Source organism: Arabidopsis lyrata (genome assembly GCF_000004255.2).
Source record: "Arabidopsis lyrata subsp. lyrata unplaced genomic scaffold ARALYscaffold_2, whole genome shotgun sequence".
Classification (NCBI taxonomy): Eukaryota; Viridiplantae; Streptophyta; class Magnoliopsida; order Brassicales; family Brassicaceae; genus Arabidopsis; species Arabidopsis lyrata.
This window is the reverse complement of record NW_003302554.1, coordinates 1820729-1838209: the sequence shown is the minus strand read 5'-3', so window position 1 is coordinate 1838209 and position 17481 is coordinate 1820729. Positions and strand designations below refer to the sequence as shown.

General features: G+C 34.2%; 2 protein-coding genes and 1 long non-coding RNA gene across 4 annotated transcripts; 1 reads left to right on the top strand and 2 right to left on the bottom strand.

Annotated features, from left to right (window-relative positions):
- Nucleotides 1-378: 378 nt before the first annotated feature.
- LOC9322544 lies at nt 379-3143 on the bottom strand. Its single transcript, XM_021010003.1, has 10 exons — nt 2759-3143; nt 2571-2687; nt 2332-2432; nt 2162-2233; nt 1967-2045; nt 1710-1790; nt 1511-1552; nt 1261-1317; nt 1009-1155; nt 379-849 (listed from the first exon to the last, which is right to left on the bottom strand). The coding sequence occupies exons 1-10, from the start codon at nt 3026-3028 to the stop codon at nt 703-705; spliced, it is 1113 nt and encodes a 370-aa protein (XP_020865662.1). The 5' UTR covers nt 3029-3143; the 3' UTR covers nt 379-702.
- Nucleotides 3144-4992: 1849 nt separating this feature from the next.
- Nucleotides 4993-8637, top strand: LOC110230803. The gene is made up of 2 exons (XR_002333970.1): nt 4993-6042; nt 8541-8637. It is a non-coding gene; the product is annotated as an uncharacterized LOC110230803 (long non-coding RNA).
- Nucleotides 8638-8835: 198 nt separating this feature from the next.
- Nucleotides 8836-16632, bottom strand: LOC9322542 (lysine-specific demethylase JMJ25). Of its 2 annotated transcripts, XM_021034754.1 has the most exons (12): nt 16485-16631; nt 15554-16215; nt 15359-15474; nt 15168-15267; nt 14952-15084; nt 14808-14871; nt 13704-14736; nt 13340-13633; nt 13197-13269; nt 13037-13122; nt 12825-12944; nt 8836-9213 (listed from the first exon to the last, which is right to left on the bottom strand). In XM_021034754.1, exons 2-12 carry the CDS (start codon nt 16205-16207, stop codon nt 9127-9129), a joined length of 2760 nt encoding a protein of 919 aa, XP_020890413.1. In that variant the 5' UTR covers nt 16208-16215; nt 16485-16631; the 3' UTR covers nt 8836-9126. The 2 variants fall into 2 exon arrangements, with proteins under 2 accessions (XP_020890413.1, XP_020890412.1); XM_021034753.1 differs by lacking the exon at nt 8836-9213 and having other exon boundaries at nt 12403-12944; nt 16485-16632.
- Nucleotides 16633-17481: the final 849 nt, after the last annotated feature.

Below are 17481 nucleotides of genomic sequence, written 5' to 3'. Positions count from 1 at the left end.
CAAGGTTATAGATACTATATGGTTCTTGTCTAAGTTTCCTTGAATCTTGAAGGTTCAGATTACGCTAGAGAAAAATAAATTGTAGAACGTTAGGTAACAGATAGGAGGCGAGATATTGTGATTTGGTGTCACGGCCGGCTTCTTTGGAGTCCTGGTCATTTAGTCTAGCCCGGCAACTTTAAGCCAGGTATCTTTCCTCCAATTCCTGACTGCAAAGTATATCTGCCCTCCAATTTTCCAGAATGAGATCGGGCCAACTTGGAATCTTCAGCCCATTATTACATTACTAATTTGTTTTGTACACAAGTGAGGTTTCTTTCTAAAGAAACATCACACCAAGTCTCCTACAAAATAACCTAATCGATAGTAGATCCATAGTGAAAGTCTAGAACAATGGAATTATTTCCCCAAAACATCTGTACTATAAATTCTCTACAAGAATTTCATGAATTGCCATTTTATAAAACATATAAATAATTAAATACCATTAAAAATATCCATGAAGGATGTATAGACTATAGTTTGTACTTTGTACTAAACTGCTGTCATATGATCGATTAATGTACTATCTTTTATGCTTCACCTGTATATTCTAAGTTAACTTTTTTTCTTTTCTGGTGTCAATCTTGGTTTCTTCTTTCTTAGTTGTATAAAACCTTTGTGCTTACCTTTTCTTTGCATCTAAAAGGTTGTTGTATCTATTTATGATTCTAATAATCCTTCACTCAAAAGACGCATTGCGGCTCCTCTAGTGAACTTCCTCGCAAACAGAAAGCATGGGACGGGTTTTGAATTTGCCCTGCACCATTCTGTTCGATACTCCGATTCATAATACACATGGTTGATTTTCTGTTACCCGGAATGCAAAAAAAAGAAAACAACAACACCAAAAGATTGATCAGCTTATCCGGTGTGATAAAAATAGGGTTGAGCACAAACATAGTAACCAGAAAAAAAAACAAACCGTAAACCGGATTGCACAGCTATATATAAAAATAAGAAACGTACCTTTATTCCTTCTATTTCCTCTGGCCCGGAATTGTCAGATGTGAAAGTGAGAGGATGCCAAGATTTAGCTTCAGCTTTTTTTGCTGATAGGTTCCATGTCGTGTATGTCACTGTTCTCCGTTCCATTTCATTTTCCAAGCCATGCATCTGAAGAGATCATTAAGATTGGGATACAAAAAGTGAATTCGAAAAACCAGCTGGTTAAGAAAGAGCTGAACTTAATGAGAAATTTTGATAATTCTTTGTGCTTACTGTTAGCAGAGTTTGCACATAGTGTTCATCAGGAATGCAGTTGTGTCGCCTCTTTTTCTGTTTCGGCATTCATTTCAACAAAGGTGTTAAGAAAAACAAATTCTGTGAACAGATACAACTTCTGTGTGTGTTCAATCGAAGCCAATCTATTTCCATATAACCAAAGTGACTCAGAAGCAGTAAGAATCAAGATAAACCGATAATTCAAGTGGCGGACATAAATGAAATGATGGAAAGACAATGAACTTACAAGATATAGCCAATTCTTTCGGGGATCCAGAGGTAGAGATCGCTGGAAAAGAAAAGAAATGAACAACTAATCCATTATTTTTTTAAGAAAATAGCACAAATCAAACTCTAACAACACCAGATACAGTAAAGAGGGTGATGTACTACTTCGAGAAATCAAGAACTATCAAAATGGCAACATTTAAAACTTTGAGCATTACCTTGCAAAATTTCTGAAAAACTGGGAACACAGTATCATCATTAACAACGACCTCTGCATGGCTTCTGATCAATGATATCCACTGCAACAAACAAAAACTGATTCACAAAACTGCAATAAAAATTTATCACTCTCTGTCTGCGAAGCTTATTTACCAAAAGAAACTCAAACTTCCAAAATCTTGTAAAGGAAACAGTCTGCAAGTTCTTTCAAAAACTAAAACTTTTGTTTCCAGAGATCAATATGATTAGAATAGACCTGAGATCCTTTTCGCCATTTCTCTTTCCGTATAACAGGAAACATTTTCATGGTGTAGCGTTTATCTTTATCAAGGAAGCTGCAAACAGAGAGCAACACAGTTATCAACAACAGTTAGCTGAGGCAATTTCTATCTACTGCATTTGCTATTTATAGTCTATGAAACATAATGTAACGCAAACTTCGCAAAATTACCTGTCTACAAAACTCATTGGTGAAGAAACTAGATATCTGTATATGTAACCAAAGTCGTATAAAGGAACACAGCTGCATCACAAAGAGTGATAACCAAAGGAATTGAGTGGATCAATAGCTTAATCTCAACGTCAATAAGATCTGGACAGAAACAGAATAAAGAAAACAACCTATCAGACAAAAGAACAAATCTTTGATTTAAAGGATCCTCCAAAGCAGATGCAAGCAACAATCTTTCTGCTGCAATCATGCTTGATTCTCCCCAAACTACCTGAGAGTGAGTCAATTTACAAACTTTTCAATTCATCCATCAAAATCCACAGAACAAGGTGATAACAAAACTTGTTGAGTGGCATTTGGGAGGAGACTATATAAATTGCTCTTAGTTCTTCTCCATTGACATTATTACCTGGATGCTATTCTTCAATTGGCGATTGTAGAAGAACTGTGATCTTGTGGAGGATTCATCGAATACGAAACCAGGTATTGAATGGACATAGATTGAGAAATTTCTCTGATCTGCATTCTGCCAAAAACACAAGAACAATAAGATTCAAATTCAATGAATGATCAAAGACGATTTTTTTTTTTTAAAACCTTGAAGAATCTATCCCAGAGAAAATCAAGAGGCAAATCACGTCGAGCGAGAAAAAGGAACGCGAGTTTGGGACGATCGCCGGAGTATTTAACGAGCGGGATACGAGATCTCGCGACGGAGAGAGACGAAGACAGTGTCGTCGTCGCAGTGGAATTAGAGTGACGGTTGAAAGAGAAGAGAGCGAGGATGCATAATGCGGCGGAGAGAGTGGTAAGTATCTTCCATCGAAACCACACGACGCCGCGACGAGACGACGGAAGGCGCGGCATTAGTAAAACTCGAAAATTCGAGATTTACTTACTTCCGGCGATCTGCATCCGAACTCCGGGAGAATCTCTAGGGTTTCAGGAGAAATCGAAATCGCAAGGATTTGACATGTGAGAGAGTAAGAAGAAGAAGAAGGCAAGTCAATAAGGAAGACGTTGAAGTTGATGAAAACGACACCGTGTCATTGTCCACGTGTGAGTTCTTTAATGTGAATTTTGACGTTTTTTTTTTAATTAGGGAATAAAATTATATTAGTACTAAAGATAATTAAAAGATTATTAAATGGTTTGACTAGGGGGATTAAGAGTGTGAATCCTTTTATTAAGACGTTTCTTAGGAAGTAAATGCGGTAAACGCATTTGTTTTGGTCAGTGTTCTAAAAAGCGGTCTAGGCGGTTGCCTAGGCCCCGACTAGGCGCTAGGCTCTCATGCGACGCCTAGATAACCGCCTTGACCGCCTAAAATTATATAGATCTTGTTTAATATATTTTTTCAATTTCAATTAGAGTTTTATTTATATATATAGTTATAAATATTCATATATTGTTTAATATAAATATAAATAAATATTTTATCTAATTTTTATTTATAATTTCATAATTTTTAGTTTTATATAGATATTTTATATAACTTTTATATATAATATTATATTGATAATGTTTTATGTTATAAACGTCTAAACCGCCTAAAAAATCGTCTAGGCCCTGATTAGGCGTTCTAGGCGCTAGGCACTGGGTCACCGCCCGCTTAGCGCCTAGCGCTTTCTTGAACACTGGTTTTGGTATGTTTCATCGGAACACACTAATTTCATTTTCTTTTTTTGTTCTGTTGTTAATTTCAAATTGAGATATTAACAAATCTACAATATTTATATTCACCCCCTTTACTTCAGCCAATCAGAATACGAAATTATATATCGGTTTAGGTTTATTTGAAAGGGTTAGGGTTTAGATTTTATGACTAGACGAGGTTAAATATCGGTTTGGGTTTATAAACAAGTTTAGATTTTACAATTAAACAATGTTAAATGTCGGTTTGGGTTTAGAAAGTACGATTAAGGTTTCGATTTTATGATTAAACGAGTTTGAATGTCGGTTTGGGTTTAGAAAGTACGATTAGGGTTTAGATTTTTTACGATTAAACGAGTTTAAATGGCGGTTTGGGTTTACGAAGGAGAATTAGGGTTTAGATTTTGTAATTAAACTAGATTATATATCGGTTTGGGTTTATAAAATAGTGGTTAGGGATTAGATTTAATAATTAACTGAATTTAATTTTTTTTATTATGTGGCGAATTTTGATTGATTAAAATAAATGGGGGTGAATAAAAGAATTCACTCCTAGGGGTGAACCCAAGTATTGCTCTATTTCTATTATCAAACTTTGATCTCTGTTTGTAATCTTTGTCGATCTCGACTCGGTCTGGATAACTTTCATCGATTTCCCAATAGAGAGCTAGTGACCGATAGTAATGTACAAGTGTGTATGTATATTGAGATGTGAATATAGGAAAAGAGAAACATTAACAACTGAACTTTAGAAATTTTTATAGATCAACATTCGAATAAATCATTAAAAAGCAAAAACTATTGAACTCAGACTACTTAAATCTTTAACTGAATAATTGATTTTGAAATAATAGAAATGGTGCTAGAGTCTAAAAATTCGATTGTGTCATTCTATAGATATAGTCTTTTACCGGGAAAAGAGTATTTTTCGACTCGCACAATTTGCAAAGTGACTTTTCCAACCTGTACAAACACGCAATGTTAATTTCTACCTAAACTTTTAAAAATTCACATTACATAGATGAACTTTATATTTTGTACTTAATTCAGAGTCGTCGTTGATGTTAGTTAACCAATAATTTTTTTTATAAAACACATGTGATATAAATATAAAATGTTTGTGATTGTCTTAAATAAGGTTATGGATCAATTAGTAATGAGTATTTTTTAACAAGCTAAGAGTCACGACTTTGATTATTGGGTTTTATCAAAAAGGAATTCAAATTAAATTCCAAGCATCAAAACGTCGTTCTAACAGTTGACAAACATCTGTTAACGATGACGTTGAAGACGAAATATAAAGTTTGGGTATGTAATTTAATTTTTTTTAACGTTTATGTATAAAATTAGCACTGCGTGTTGTACAGTTTAAAAAATGTTCTTTGCAAATTGTTGTGGTCAAAAAGGACCCTTTCCCGTCTTTTACATCAGATATATTTGATTTAATCAAGTTAAAAATGAAATCTAATTAGACAATAACTATCTCCTTCATAACCCTTACCCTTGGATCGGCAAACTAACGTTTTTTACATGCATCATATTCACACTGGACACAACTTTACCCTTAACACGAGAAACCACGACGGATGGCTCTATCTGTAACTCTCTAGAATCCATCAAATTTTGCATCCATTTAATGTGCAAGAAAATACACTCGCAGAGAATGGAACTCAGATCTTGACTAGACTTTCAGATGGCACGTGGATGAAGTAGGATGGATTGCTTTTTTGGCATTTTTTTTTTCTTCCACGAACAAGTGTGAATAACTATGTAGTTTATTTTTGTGTTTCTTATTTCGGAAGTCCCGATTTGCTTGGTTTCCATACATTTTAAACAGCTTTGGAATCTTGCATGATTATAAAGATTTACTAAATATCAATTCACGAGCTAAAATCGGGAAACTTACCGGTTCTTACGAATAAACAAGTAAACTAATAAATACATAACACTTTTGATTGGAGATTGATCAAATTAAATAACAGAAAGAGCGAAGTTTGGTTTTAAGAAAATTCCAAATCATCATTTTCAATAAAAAAGTATATATTCATATTATTCTAAAGGTCTTTTTAGTCATTTAACGATGGTTACACAAAACCCTATCTCCAACTCTGTTATATGTAGAATCAAGTGGCTTGGAAAAAAGTTTGATAAAAAGAGATCTGCAAAGGATTTTGGTATGAAACAAGTTTTTGAAAGAAGATAATAAGAGGATACATCTCATCAAAAAGGTTACTCTTCTCATTCTTCATTATATATATACTAGATTCGGACCCGGACGTACGTCCGGGGTTTTGTCAACAAACTATTTTTTGAGTTAAAAATTTATTTTATTTAGGTTATGTGTTTGTTTGTGATACAAAATTTGGAATAATTATGTAAAAGTTATTACAGAAATGATTGAACAATATGGTATGGTAAACCAATCTAAATGGTAAGCAAAAGATGTATGTGCGTAGAGGATGTATTAAAAAATAGTTGGGTTTTGGAGGGTTTATGTTTTGTAAAAAAATGTATATTTTATATAAAAGTTGGGTTTTGTAAGAAAAATTAATTAGTTGGGTTTTGGAGGTGTTTCTTCCCCTTCATTCGGAGATGGAAACTTTAATTTGGATTATGAAGAATATCCTTTCAAGAAGGATTGATTGTCAGACTTTTGAAACAGATTGTTCAGAGTTAGTCTCGATGGTACAGTCACCTAAAAAACGGCCTGCTTTCTCCAATTTGCTAGACGAATTTGGATTGCTCTGTGTATCTTTTCCCTTCTTCTCGTTTTATTTTATTTCTTATTTATGTAATGTTAAGGCGAACTGTTTAGCCTGTTCGTCTAGACTTTTATTTTCTGAAATTACTTTTATAAACACTACTCCTCCTAACTGGACAACCAATTATGGAGCTAATGTAGAATCGATAAAATAAATAAATAATAATAATAGATAATTCTAAAACGTAGATAATCCATCTTAAACATGTGATTTGCTATATGTATAACTTAAGTATTTCTAACTTAGTACATTTCTTATTAGACATTTTAAAATTATAAAGGCCCAAGAATCTATATATGTATAACTTAAGTATTTCTAACTTAGTATTTTTTTTAGGAATTACTATCCCATCCCATTCAATCTTGACAAATTTAAATAGGACATAAATAATCATGTTTTTTTTTCCAGAAATTAGCGTTCTGTAGAATTTCGTTCCGAATTGTCTTAAACATCAACACACTCGAGCATATAACTTTTGATAGATTTGTAGCCATGGGGGATTCTGGAGAATTAAAAGCTTCATGTTCAAGCGTTAGAACTTCATTTATCTCTCTACAGCTTAAACAACTTCTCTTCTTAACTCATTTTTACTGTTACATTTATTCAAAGAATATTTACTTTGATATGGATATAATAAATATTTTTATTATTATGTGTTTGGACGTACTAACTCTTTAAATGTAACTCGATTTCAAAAAAAAAAAATAGTATCTAACTATCTATAAATAAAATTATATTTGGCAAGTATAATAACTATTGTGATATGATTTCTTAAATTAATTTAAGATTTGATTTAATATTTCGAAAAAATTGTATTTTCTATTTTTGTTATTTCGAATATAATATAGCCGATTGTTATGGAACTTTTTTAAATCATAACAATAAATTTAATTTGTTTTAATTTTGGATAGAAAAGCCACATAAATCTTTTTGAGTATCTATACAGTTAATGCTCTAAAGAAATGAATATCTTTTTGAATATATTTTTTTCTTTTGTTCTTCAAATTCAATAATACCAATGGCATGCTATGTAATATTTTACCATTTATAAGGTTATTTATTTTTGAGTGATTCCCAATTAATAATATATATATATATATATATATATATATATATATATATATGTGTGTGTGTGTGTTTTATAACTTTTATTGGGCAAGAATCCATATAGATGTCAAACATAACTAATGAAACTTTTATAGATCTAATGTCATAATGATATTTTGTTTAATAACACGAGTTGTATACTTGGCTGATAACACGTGTTATTAAAGTTGAATTGCAGTCGATGTTATAATTTGATGTGATGTTAAAAAAGTTATGTGGTATAATGGCATATTGGTGTAGTGAGTTTGATGTACAAATATGCCTTACTAGTATGATCAAAACAAGTGATTGGAGCATTTCTAATGCTCATTTCTAATGCTCATCTCTATATTTTTCTCTATTTTAGAGGAGAGAGAGAGGATTACTCTAGGCATACATTGTCTTTCTACTCTATTTTAGAAGAAACTCTTTTTTTTTTTCGCCAGAAAAAACTCTATTTTAGAGGCATACATTGGACTATTGGAACAAAATTTCCTTTAAAATAGAGAAAAATATAGAGATGAACATTGGAGATACATTTTTTTTAGCATATTGGAAACTATTGCTTAAAAGCTTAGAAACCAATGTGATTGTGTTAGTGTGGAATTGTAGACTATGATTATAACACATTGACAATACTAGTACAAACTATTAGTTTAGAAGCTTTAACTACTCTCAAAAGCTTAGTAAGTTAATTTTAATCGATATCAATGGAACGCAAGATGGTAAAAACCAAACATGCATGTTATTTTTGGTTTAATGCCACAAGAACTAGGTGGGGTTGAACTCATGACCTTGAGCACTCACTCTCAAGATCACTAGGCCACCACTCACTTGGTCATATTCTTGTTTCGCTGAAGCTAGCTTTAATTTTACAGATTTTCCTTCAAGATAATTGCCATCCCTTGCCTGAAGCAAGGTTTGAACCCGGGTTCAGAGAGCGCAACCACCTTTGGAGAGCAACTTCTCAAACAGGTGAGCTGCCTACACTTGGTTATTTATTTTGCTATTGATTTGGTATTTTTACGTAGGTAGATTTTGTTGTTTGTCAATCCTTAGGTAGATTTGATACCTAATCGAACATCTTACATGTTATATGATTTGGTAGATGTACGGTGTCCTTGCTATGTATTATTATGTGTCATGTTAATCTATTTTTTTAAAACCACTGGAAAATGGTAAATGTTTCTTATCTATAAAACTATAAAGAATAATAGTCGCAAATACAATTATTCTTTTGAAGCAAGCCTATATTTCCTCTCCTATAGATGACCATTTCATATGACAAACTAACGATGTCTCTTTGCTTATCTGACCACAGAAAAAGCCAAATGAAGATCTGAGTCTTGACAGTTTCCATGGCTTTTTATTCTATTATCTATACAGAACCTGCGAATCCTACGCAACTTAATGCACAACAAAGGTCCTGATTGGGTCAGGACATTCACAAACAGCAGCCTTCAACTATTGCAGCATCGGTTGGCTCTCTTCTGATAGTGTTTCAAGTTCTTTGAGAGCTTGCTCGATCGCATAGATCACCATCTTCTTTATCTGTTACACGAACATAAACAAAAAGCATAAAATGGTTAGACCAGTAAATGCATACAAAAGGAGAGAAGAACTAATTTGGGTCGTTCCAAAAGTATCATAAACGACGGGCGTAGCAGAAAACTTAAATTAGACTAGCAAAAGCCATTTCAAATAAAAATCGTTTTACAATTAAGTCGAGACATTTCTAACTCGATATTTCTAATTTCATCCACTAGTTTTGATGCGTTTCTTTTTGGAAAAAAACGTTTCAAAAATTTTCAACTATTGTTGAAAAAAATTCCCAATTTTCTCTTCGGTGAAATATATAATCAATTTTTGTTGATTTTCCAATTAAATCGTAAACTTTTGTTGATTTCTCATTTTAATCGTTAACTTTAGTTGACTTTGCTAAAATAGGACGTTAAGTGGACTGACGGAGTGAATTAGCGGTGTTACGTCTTTGTTGAAAGTCTTTGTTAACCCATAAAATGAGATTTTAAGTGGAAACTTAACTCTGCTAATTTATTTTGTTAGTCAAATTCACGGCGTAATTATTTTGGCAAAATCCACTAAAGTTGACGATTAAACGAGAAGTCAACAAAAGTTTACGATTTAATAATAAATCAACAAAAATTTATTATATATTTCACCAAATGTAAAAATGAGAATTATTTTCAACACTTTTGCATAGTTAGAGATTTTGCGGACATTTTTCCCTTTCTTTTTTACACTAAACTTCATTTATTCGTGGTAGAAATCAAAGGTGACATACAAAGCCGGCGGGAATGGATACCCCGACTAGAGACTTCTAATATGTTTGTCCTTGCTTTAGATGAGTAGACGTCTGAAATGAAAGGCCGATCACCAGAGACTAGAGAATCAATATTACAGAAGTATTGAATCGTTTAAACTCGATAACCCGAAATTAACTAAAGCTCAAAAGAGCCATTTCTGGGGAATGCTGCTTACATATGTGATATGAAACGGTTCTGTACGAACTCAACCACTAGCTCTTATAATTTATAAAAGGGATTACTAGTGCTCAGACGGTGGACCGCTTGGTATTCTTGCCAGTTAAGACATTACAATGACCAACCATGACTAAAACTATTCTACGCAGTTACAAGCATGACCATCTAAACCCATGCAAAGACCATCCACCGACAACTCGCAATTTCTTTCCGTTAGTGCAGATCCATCCTCTCGTATCCTCTGTCGGATCGGAGATATATGCTTCACGAAACGGCAGATCCGCCTCTCGCAATGGTTTCTTTCTCCATTGAACGAAGTGATTAAGTCTCAGACTCTGCGACGCTCTGTACAGCCGCCGGAAAATCGCCATGAACTTTGTCGTCAGAAAACCGAAATAACCGAAGTGAAAAAATCGACATAACCGTGTCCGAACCGAACCGAACCGAAATTGTTAGTCGGTTTGTTCGGTACATAATTCATTTTCCGAATAACCCGAAAAACCGAGTAACTGAAACCGAATTAACCGAACGGTTCAAAGTAGCAGGCCTACCATTTTCCACCAATTGAAACCACATGAATTCAAAACTTCCGGTATCATCTAAGATATAGGATCATTGGACCTAAATTTTTTCGAACGAGTTGAATTCTTTTGCTAGTTGAACCACATTGTGATGGAGTCATGTATTTGAATCCAAGATATTTGCAATCATCCATGATCTAAGATCACCAACCAAAAAACTTTCGACGCTAATCGAAAGCCTTATACTTTTTTGTCAATTTTATAGAAATTTTCATAATTTATTAAAAACCCAAAGTAAATTAAAATACAAGAACAACCCAAACAATATTGTAGCAAAAATATAAAGACATTACATGAAAGCAAACAAAAGTAGGTAAACATATATCAAGACATTTTGTTTCAACGATTTTAAGGTTCTTCCATTATCACGCATTGTTGTGTTCAATTTATTGACCATTGAGAACGTGGGAAGAAATCGGAGTCGCTTACACGTACCGACAACCCACCACGTTTAGTGTTATATCCATTAGCCAACAATATTGATCGTATGATCCATCAAGATAACACCACGCCAAGGATGCCACGATTTGAGGAGTTGGTAGTAAATCAAGATTGATTGTATGATCCATCAAGATCACATAACGCCGAGGATGCCACGATTTGAGGAGTTGGTAGTAAATCAAGAGCTAGCCATTCATAGGATGCATTGGAAACCATATGCGTGTAAGATGATGGCCACTAACCACCAACTATCCCGGCAATTGAACGAGGTGCATTAAACTTACACCCGGATCTTAATTCGGTGTAGTGACAAGGGTCTTATGACAATTAAAACTCGAAACTCGAATCTCTCATTCAGTGACAAAGACAAGGGACTCAAGTGCAGAGAGAAGTCCCCTCTGCAACCTGAGCCCTGATGTTTTGTTGATAGAAAAAGTCTACTTGCAAACCCTTCCTTTCCTTTGTTGTGGAGACAATGTCATGGTCTTCAATTTTGACCAGATTTGGGTAAATCGATGATTCAACACTTCTACACAAAAATCCTATTTACCCTAAAGTACCAAGGCATCCTAAACTATATTTTTTGGTCAACAACATGTAGGTTGAATATAGGTGGTGACACAGTGAGGACAATAGCACAACCCGAGCACTCAAGATTTTTTCTTATTGAGGCCGGTTACAATAAAGCCCATGGGGGGCATTATTTTGCATTCGACCTCACTAGTTTTCAATCTACATGTTTAAGTTTTCATGGAAAAAAACATTGTAAAACAAAATCACATTTAAAAAAGAAAACATTTTTTCTTTTTAGATAAACTAGTTTTGTTAAATATACACACCAAAGTTTCAACCAAAAAAAAAAAAATATACACACCAAAGTCCAAACGCAGACGAAACACATTTGTGCAAACAAACAAGCATTGATCTTACCAAAAAAAAAAATAAACAAACAAGCATTGAAAGCTTATTTGAAAGAGAGAGAAAAACCAATGGAAGCTTAAATAAGATTAGGTTATCAATAGGTCGGATGTTATTAGATACTCCCTCCGTTTTAGTTTAGTTGTCGTTTTAGGATTAAAATTTTGTTTCATACTAGTTGTCGTTTTAGGTTTTCAATGCAAATGTTTGGTGAAAATTAATGTTTTGTCATTAATGTTTTAATGTTTTGACCAATGAAAAAATTATAAAATATATTAATAAAGGGTAAAACAAAAAATTTAATGATTTTCTTAATTTGTGTGCAAAAACCTTAAACGACAACTAAAACGAAACGGAGGGAGTATTATATTACTCTTAATCCTATTAGGTAGAGATGGGTAATTAGTGTTTTTTTTAACAAATATTACCTAATTGAATTAAACAATTTTACCTAATTGAAAAAAAAAAAAAAACAATTTTGGTCATTTTTAATTTGATTTCGTCATTGGTTTGGGGTTTTCTACGGCCAACACGACTTAAAAACATCAAAAATGATTGAGTAAATCGGTTTGGTCTAGGTTTTGGTTTGGTTCAATTGCCCATCTCTCCTAATTGAATTCAGATATCCCGAAAACAAACCCCACCGCATAAGCAAATATGCAATATGATCACAACCAACAAAGTCAAAAGGATAGATAAGATAAAGAGATAAAAGACTTGCCTCAAGTTTGTCCTCTCTGGCCTTGTGGTTCTTGGGAAGTTGGCGAAACTCTTCGGTCAGACGCAGACACTCATGGATGTTCTCTGGTGACACAAAGTCAACTGCGACTTTTGTGCACGACTGTCCAAATCACAAAGACAAGTTTTCATCAGATTTTCCACTATAAAAGCAAATTGTGTGCAGTAGAAGAAGAAGAAAGCCATTCAGTTTACTTTTAGATTCCGAACTTGATGAGGACAACCCGCAGGAATAAACACTGCTTCACCTAGCTTTTGCACAAATGTCCATGGCTCGATCCCTACAGTTTCAAAAAAGAACATTTAACTCAAAAGATTGACTCAAAACATTATCCCCAAGTAAACGGCTACATACCAAATTCTGCCTTGAGTTTTCTTTTGTGCTCTAAGGTTAAATAGCATGTTTGGTCATGTATCGGATGATAAACCTGAAAAGAAGAAACCCTGTCAGTACCAAAGTAAATTCGTCAAAAAATTGATGCAGGTGGGTGTTGTTACCTTTGTAACTGGACAACAATAAGTGTGTCTAAATTCTTTGCAATACTTTCTTAGATACTCTTCTAACTTAGGAACATCTTCTCTCCTAAATATGTCCCAAAGAGCACTGCCTGTTTCGTCATTTTCATTGCTCAAAATCTCTGGCATGTTCAATTCTTCTACCTCTTCGCTACAGAATTCAGTGCTCTGTTTATCAAACATGTTCTGTTGCTTGTGTTTCTGTTTCAGTGCTTTGACTGCGGATATTTGTTCTTGACTTAGGGTTACTTCGGCCGTATGCGTCAGAATATTCACCTACATGAATTACAAAGTCAGTCTTTGGACTACTTAAAACCAAACGAAGAGTGATAATTGAAAGCTTTACCGCGTCTGACATATCGCAGTGAAGCTTAGTCATAGAATCGCCTCTACCAAGCTCATCTGGAATCCCATAAGCAATGTAAGTTTTTGGACCCAAATCTGGTTTGATAAATCCTTCAGGAAGCTTTGTCGCAATGTTAAGAATTCCGGTTCTAGGATTGCTATATTCTTGGAAAGGTAACGCGGATATGAACTCATCACAATGACGAGGTAAAAGATCTTCAAACTTATCAGAAGGAGGCCAGTCCTTCAGCTTCAACATCTCAGGCCAGAAGTTTTCATATGTTCTTCCTTTGCTATAACCTTCAAAGAAATGACGAGTATTGATCTCCACCTCACAATTAGCTAAGCAATCAATTGCTTTGACTTGGGACATCTGAGAGCTTGCTGTTGAATTCACATTTTCGCATAAAGCCCGCCACATAACCATCGGCTCCCAGCTTAAACCAGGTGTGTTGTCAAGAGTGTTCCTGACGATTACTGGTTCGCCTTTTGCCCAATGCTCTTGAAAATGAAGAAGCCCTTCTTCCTTCAAGACACCAAGAGATTCAGGACAGAAAAGGTAGTTGTCACTCGATTTTGTCCTTGAAGCTGCTTTCCTTGTCATCTCGGTCTCTAAAGAAGAACATCTACAGTTCAACATTCTAGGGCTAATATTGTATGATGACAAGAAAGTCTCTGCTTTGTGCTCTAAGTCTGACATCAACGTCAGTGGTAGGATCCGCTTAAGCTCTAACACACAATCACCACAACCACCTAGATTTTCTGGTGCACAAGTGATGCTTCCATTATCACCAAAGTTCCACTTAGCGTCGGATGGGTTAGCTTCTTCGTCTTCAGAAGTGGAAGAGGAGCCTGGTTCCGCGGTATCTAAACCATGCATATATCGATATCCTCTATCAACATAATGTGACTTCATTTCAGGGCGTTCAGAAAGCGATCCTTCACGAATCTCTTGACAGCACTTTAAACATAGTTCATAAGAGCACTTTGGGCAGCTTCGGTGCAAGTCCTCAATTGAAGTTGCACAATGATCACTGCAACACATGAATATTTCAGTAAGATCCTCGAGAAATTAAAAATATCCAAACTTAGTGTGCTTACTTACCAGTATACACGTTCATCAGTGTAGTTTATTGTCTCAGTTATTTTAACTTCGGAAGGCAGTAATCCTACAGAAACACGTCATGTTACCCAAAAAAAACTCACATTCAGCAACAAAAACCACGTCTTGGTAAAGCAAGATTCATACCTTGAACCTTTGCCTCAAACTCAATCTCTTGCTTCTGGAATTTGGATAACTTATTCAGAAAAGGAAGCATCAATGTAACCAAGTACTGGAGATGACGACGTCTTTCACAATTCGCGAGTTCCCTCTTCGATGTCTGTAAAGACAGAAAACACAAGTACAATTAACAAAAAATCCAAATCTTTTGCAAATGGATTGGTAGAAATAATCTCATCACACCTCGATTAAACCGTTCAAATGCAAGCATTTACTGCAATTACAATTTTGGCGGCAGAAAGGACATTTTTCAACAACATCATCCTCAGATAGATGTGGATACCTGCAACAAACCATAAATAGAGTAAGGATATATTATTACAAGACAGATATATATATATATATATAGTATCAAAGTTAAGACAGAAACTAACCATTTCCTTATACATTTAAGACAATACATCGTCTCTTCACATTCACTGCAAATGAGAAGAGTTATCCTTTCTCCTTTCAAGCACTGATGACAAATTGGGCCACCTTCTTTCGATTCCTGCCAACACAAAACATTATATATGTTAAACCCTAAACCCTGATATCTCTTCTTTGATCGAACATAAAGACAAGTTTACCTGTTTTCTGCTAGTAGTGTAGTCATTAGATATCCCATTTTTCAGAATGGAATCTGATACATCAGAAGCTGGAGACCGTGAACGAGAAGGACTAACATCAGTAACATTTTCAGGACTGTTAGAACTTAAATTGCGGGTTCTGCTTCGTGACGATGTTGCCTTGATCTTACAACACAGTCGAAGTTCTTCTTCCCATTCCTCATCTTCTTCAAGTTCTACTTGTCGCTTGTCTTTCCTTTTACTACTGACATCAGAAAACCAATTACCTACTGTGCAATCATCACCTTCTAAATATTCCCCTGACTCTATCGTAACCATAACTTCTTCTTTGCGCTTATCTATCCGTTTCGCAGTATTCCTCCGAACCCAATCACCTAATATGCAATCATCATCTTCATAATACTCATCACCGATTTCTTCTACTTTGCATATATTTCTCCTTCTTTTCGCATTCTTATTAACCGCTGAATCATCGCTATCATCTCTCGAATGCTTCCGTTTCCTGTTAAAGACTTTCGCTCTCGTCTCACCATCTTCCCTACTACTACTACTACTGCTAAAACCTTTCGACTTAAATGGTTTCAGACTTCTCTTCTTCCTCGTCGTCCACGAATATTGATAAGAAAGTTGCTCCAACTTAACACCAGAATCCATGTTTAGCTCTGTAAACAAAAATCGCCAGTGATGATTCAGATCTATGAACGAGATTTACCCCAAAATTGAAACAAAAACGATTCTGAATTTGTGTTTGATTTTGAAAGAACAACAATTCGAGTTCTTCGATCATAATCAATCGCAACAAAACAGTATATGATCAATCGATTCCAATCAAAATCCAAACAACATTGTTAAAAGTTAAAACCAAATCGATTCAAAAGATACAACAATTCCAGAAAATTGGAATCGGAAGAGGATCGAAACTAAAATTTACCTCGAAGAACTTTGCAACGATGAATCTCCTTCGAAAACGAATCTAAACCCTAGATTCGAGCTACGTAGTTAGACGAAGATTTGGATTCTTAAACTTATTAGCTTTCCTTTTTATTCATAACCAAAAAACAGAGGAAAAAAGTTTTTTATTCGGAGAGATTTTCGCAGAAAAGAAGAGGAAAATTTGTGAGCACGGAAAAAAAAAGGATTCGTACCAAATCTCACCGTTAAAGCACTGTTTGGGACCAATAAGATCCGTGGACCGCAAGCAATTATAGAACTGCGTCGCAGGTGAATATTACCTTCACCGAGACACTCGCTTTTTCATCTGTCTGAAGGAAGGATTTATTTCATCTATAAGCTTTTTTTGTGAAATGTATTGGTGTTTGGAAACAGTAAATATTCACCACGTGGAAAACAAAATAAAGTACGCTACTAAACGCAGATCTGAATAATTAAAGCATTACTTATTATTTTATTCAGCAAGCTAAAAAAGCATTAACTAATTTCCGGATTTAATTCTACTTTTTTTTTTTTTCGGCGATTTAATTCTACTTTAGTCAATGGTTTTTAAGTCCTTGTGGATTTTCTTTGCATTGAAAGAGATATTTTGGATTTATTGTTGTTCTTACTTCTACTGATATTTATTGGCATGTTTATCGTTTTAGTATTTAGTATTAAAAACCAATTTTGTCTTTCGTTTTAGTAATTATCGTATGAGATTTATCCGAATCCAAGATCTTCTGAGTTCTTTTTTTTTTACAACTCAATAAATTCATTAGATTCTCATAACTAACCAGGAGTTTCGTTCCTACAAACATGAATTAATATCTGCAGATATTATCTGTGATTTAATACCGTTAGGTTTTTAAGAATTTTTTTAACATAATTACAATAGATTGACTAATTAAATAGTGTGTCAAACCAAAAATTTTTTTTTTGTCAACAGCTTTTAATTAAAAATTCAAAAAAATCATTCCTGAGGAACGTTGTTTACA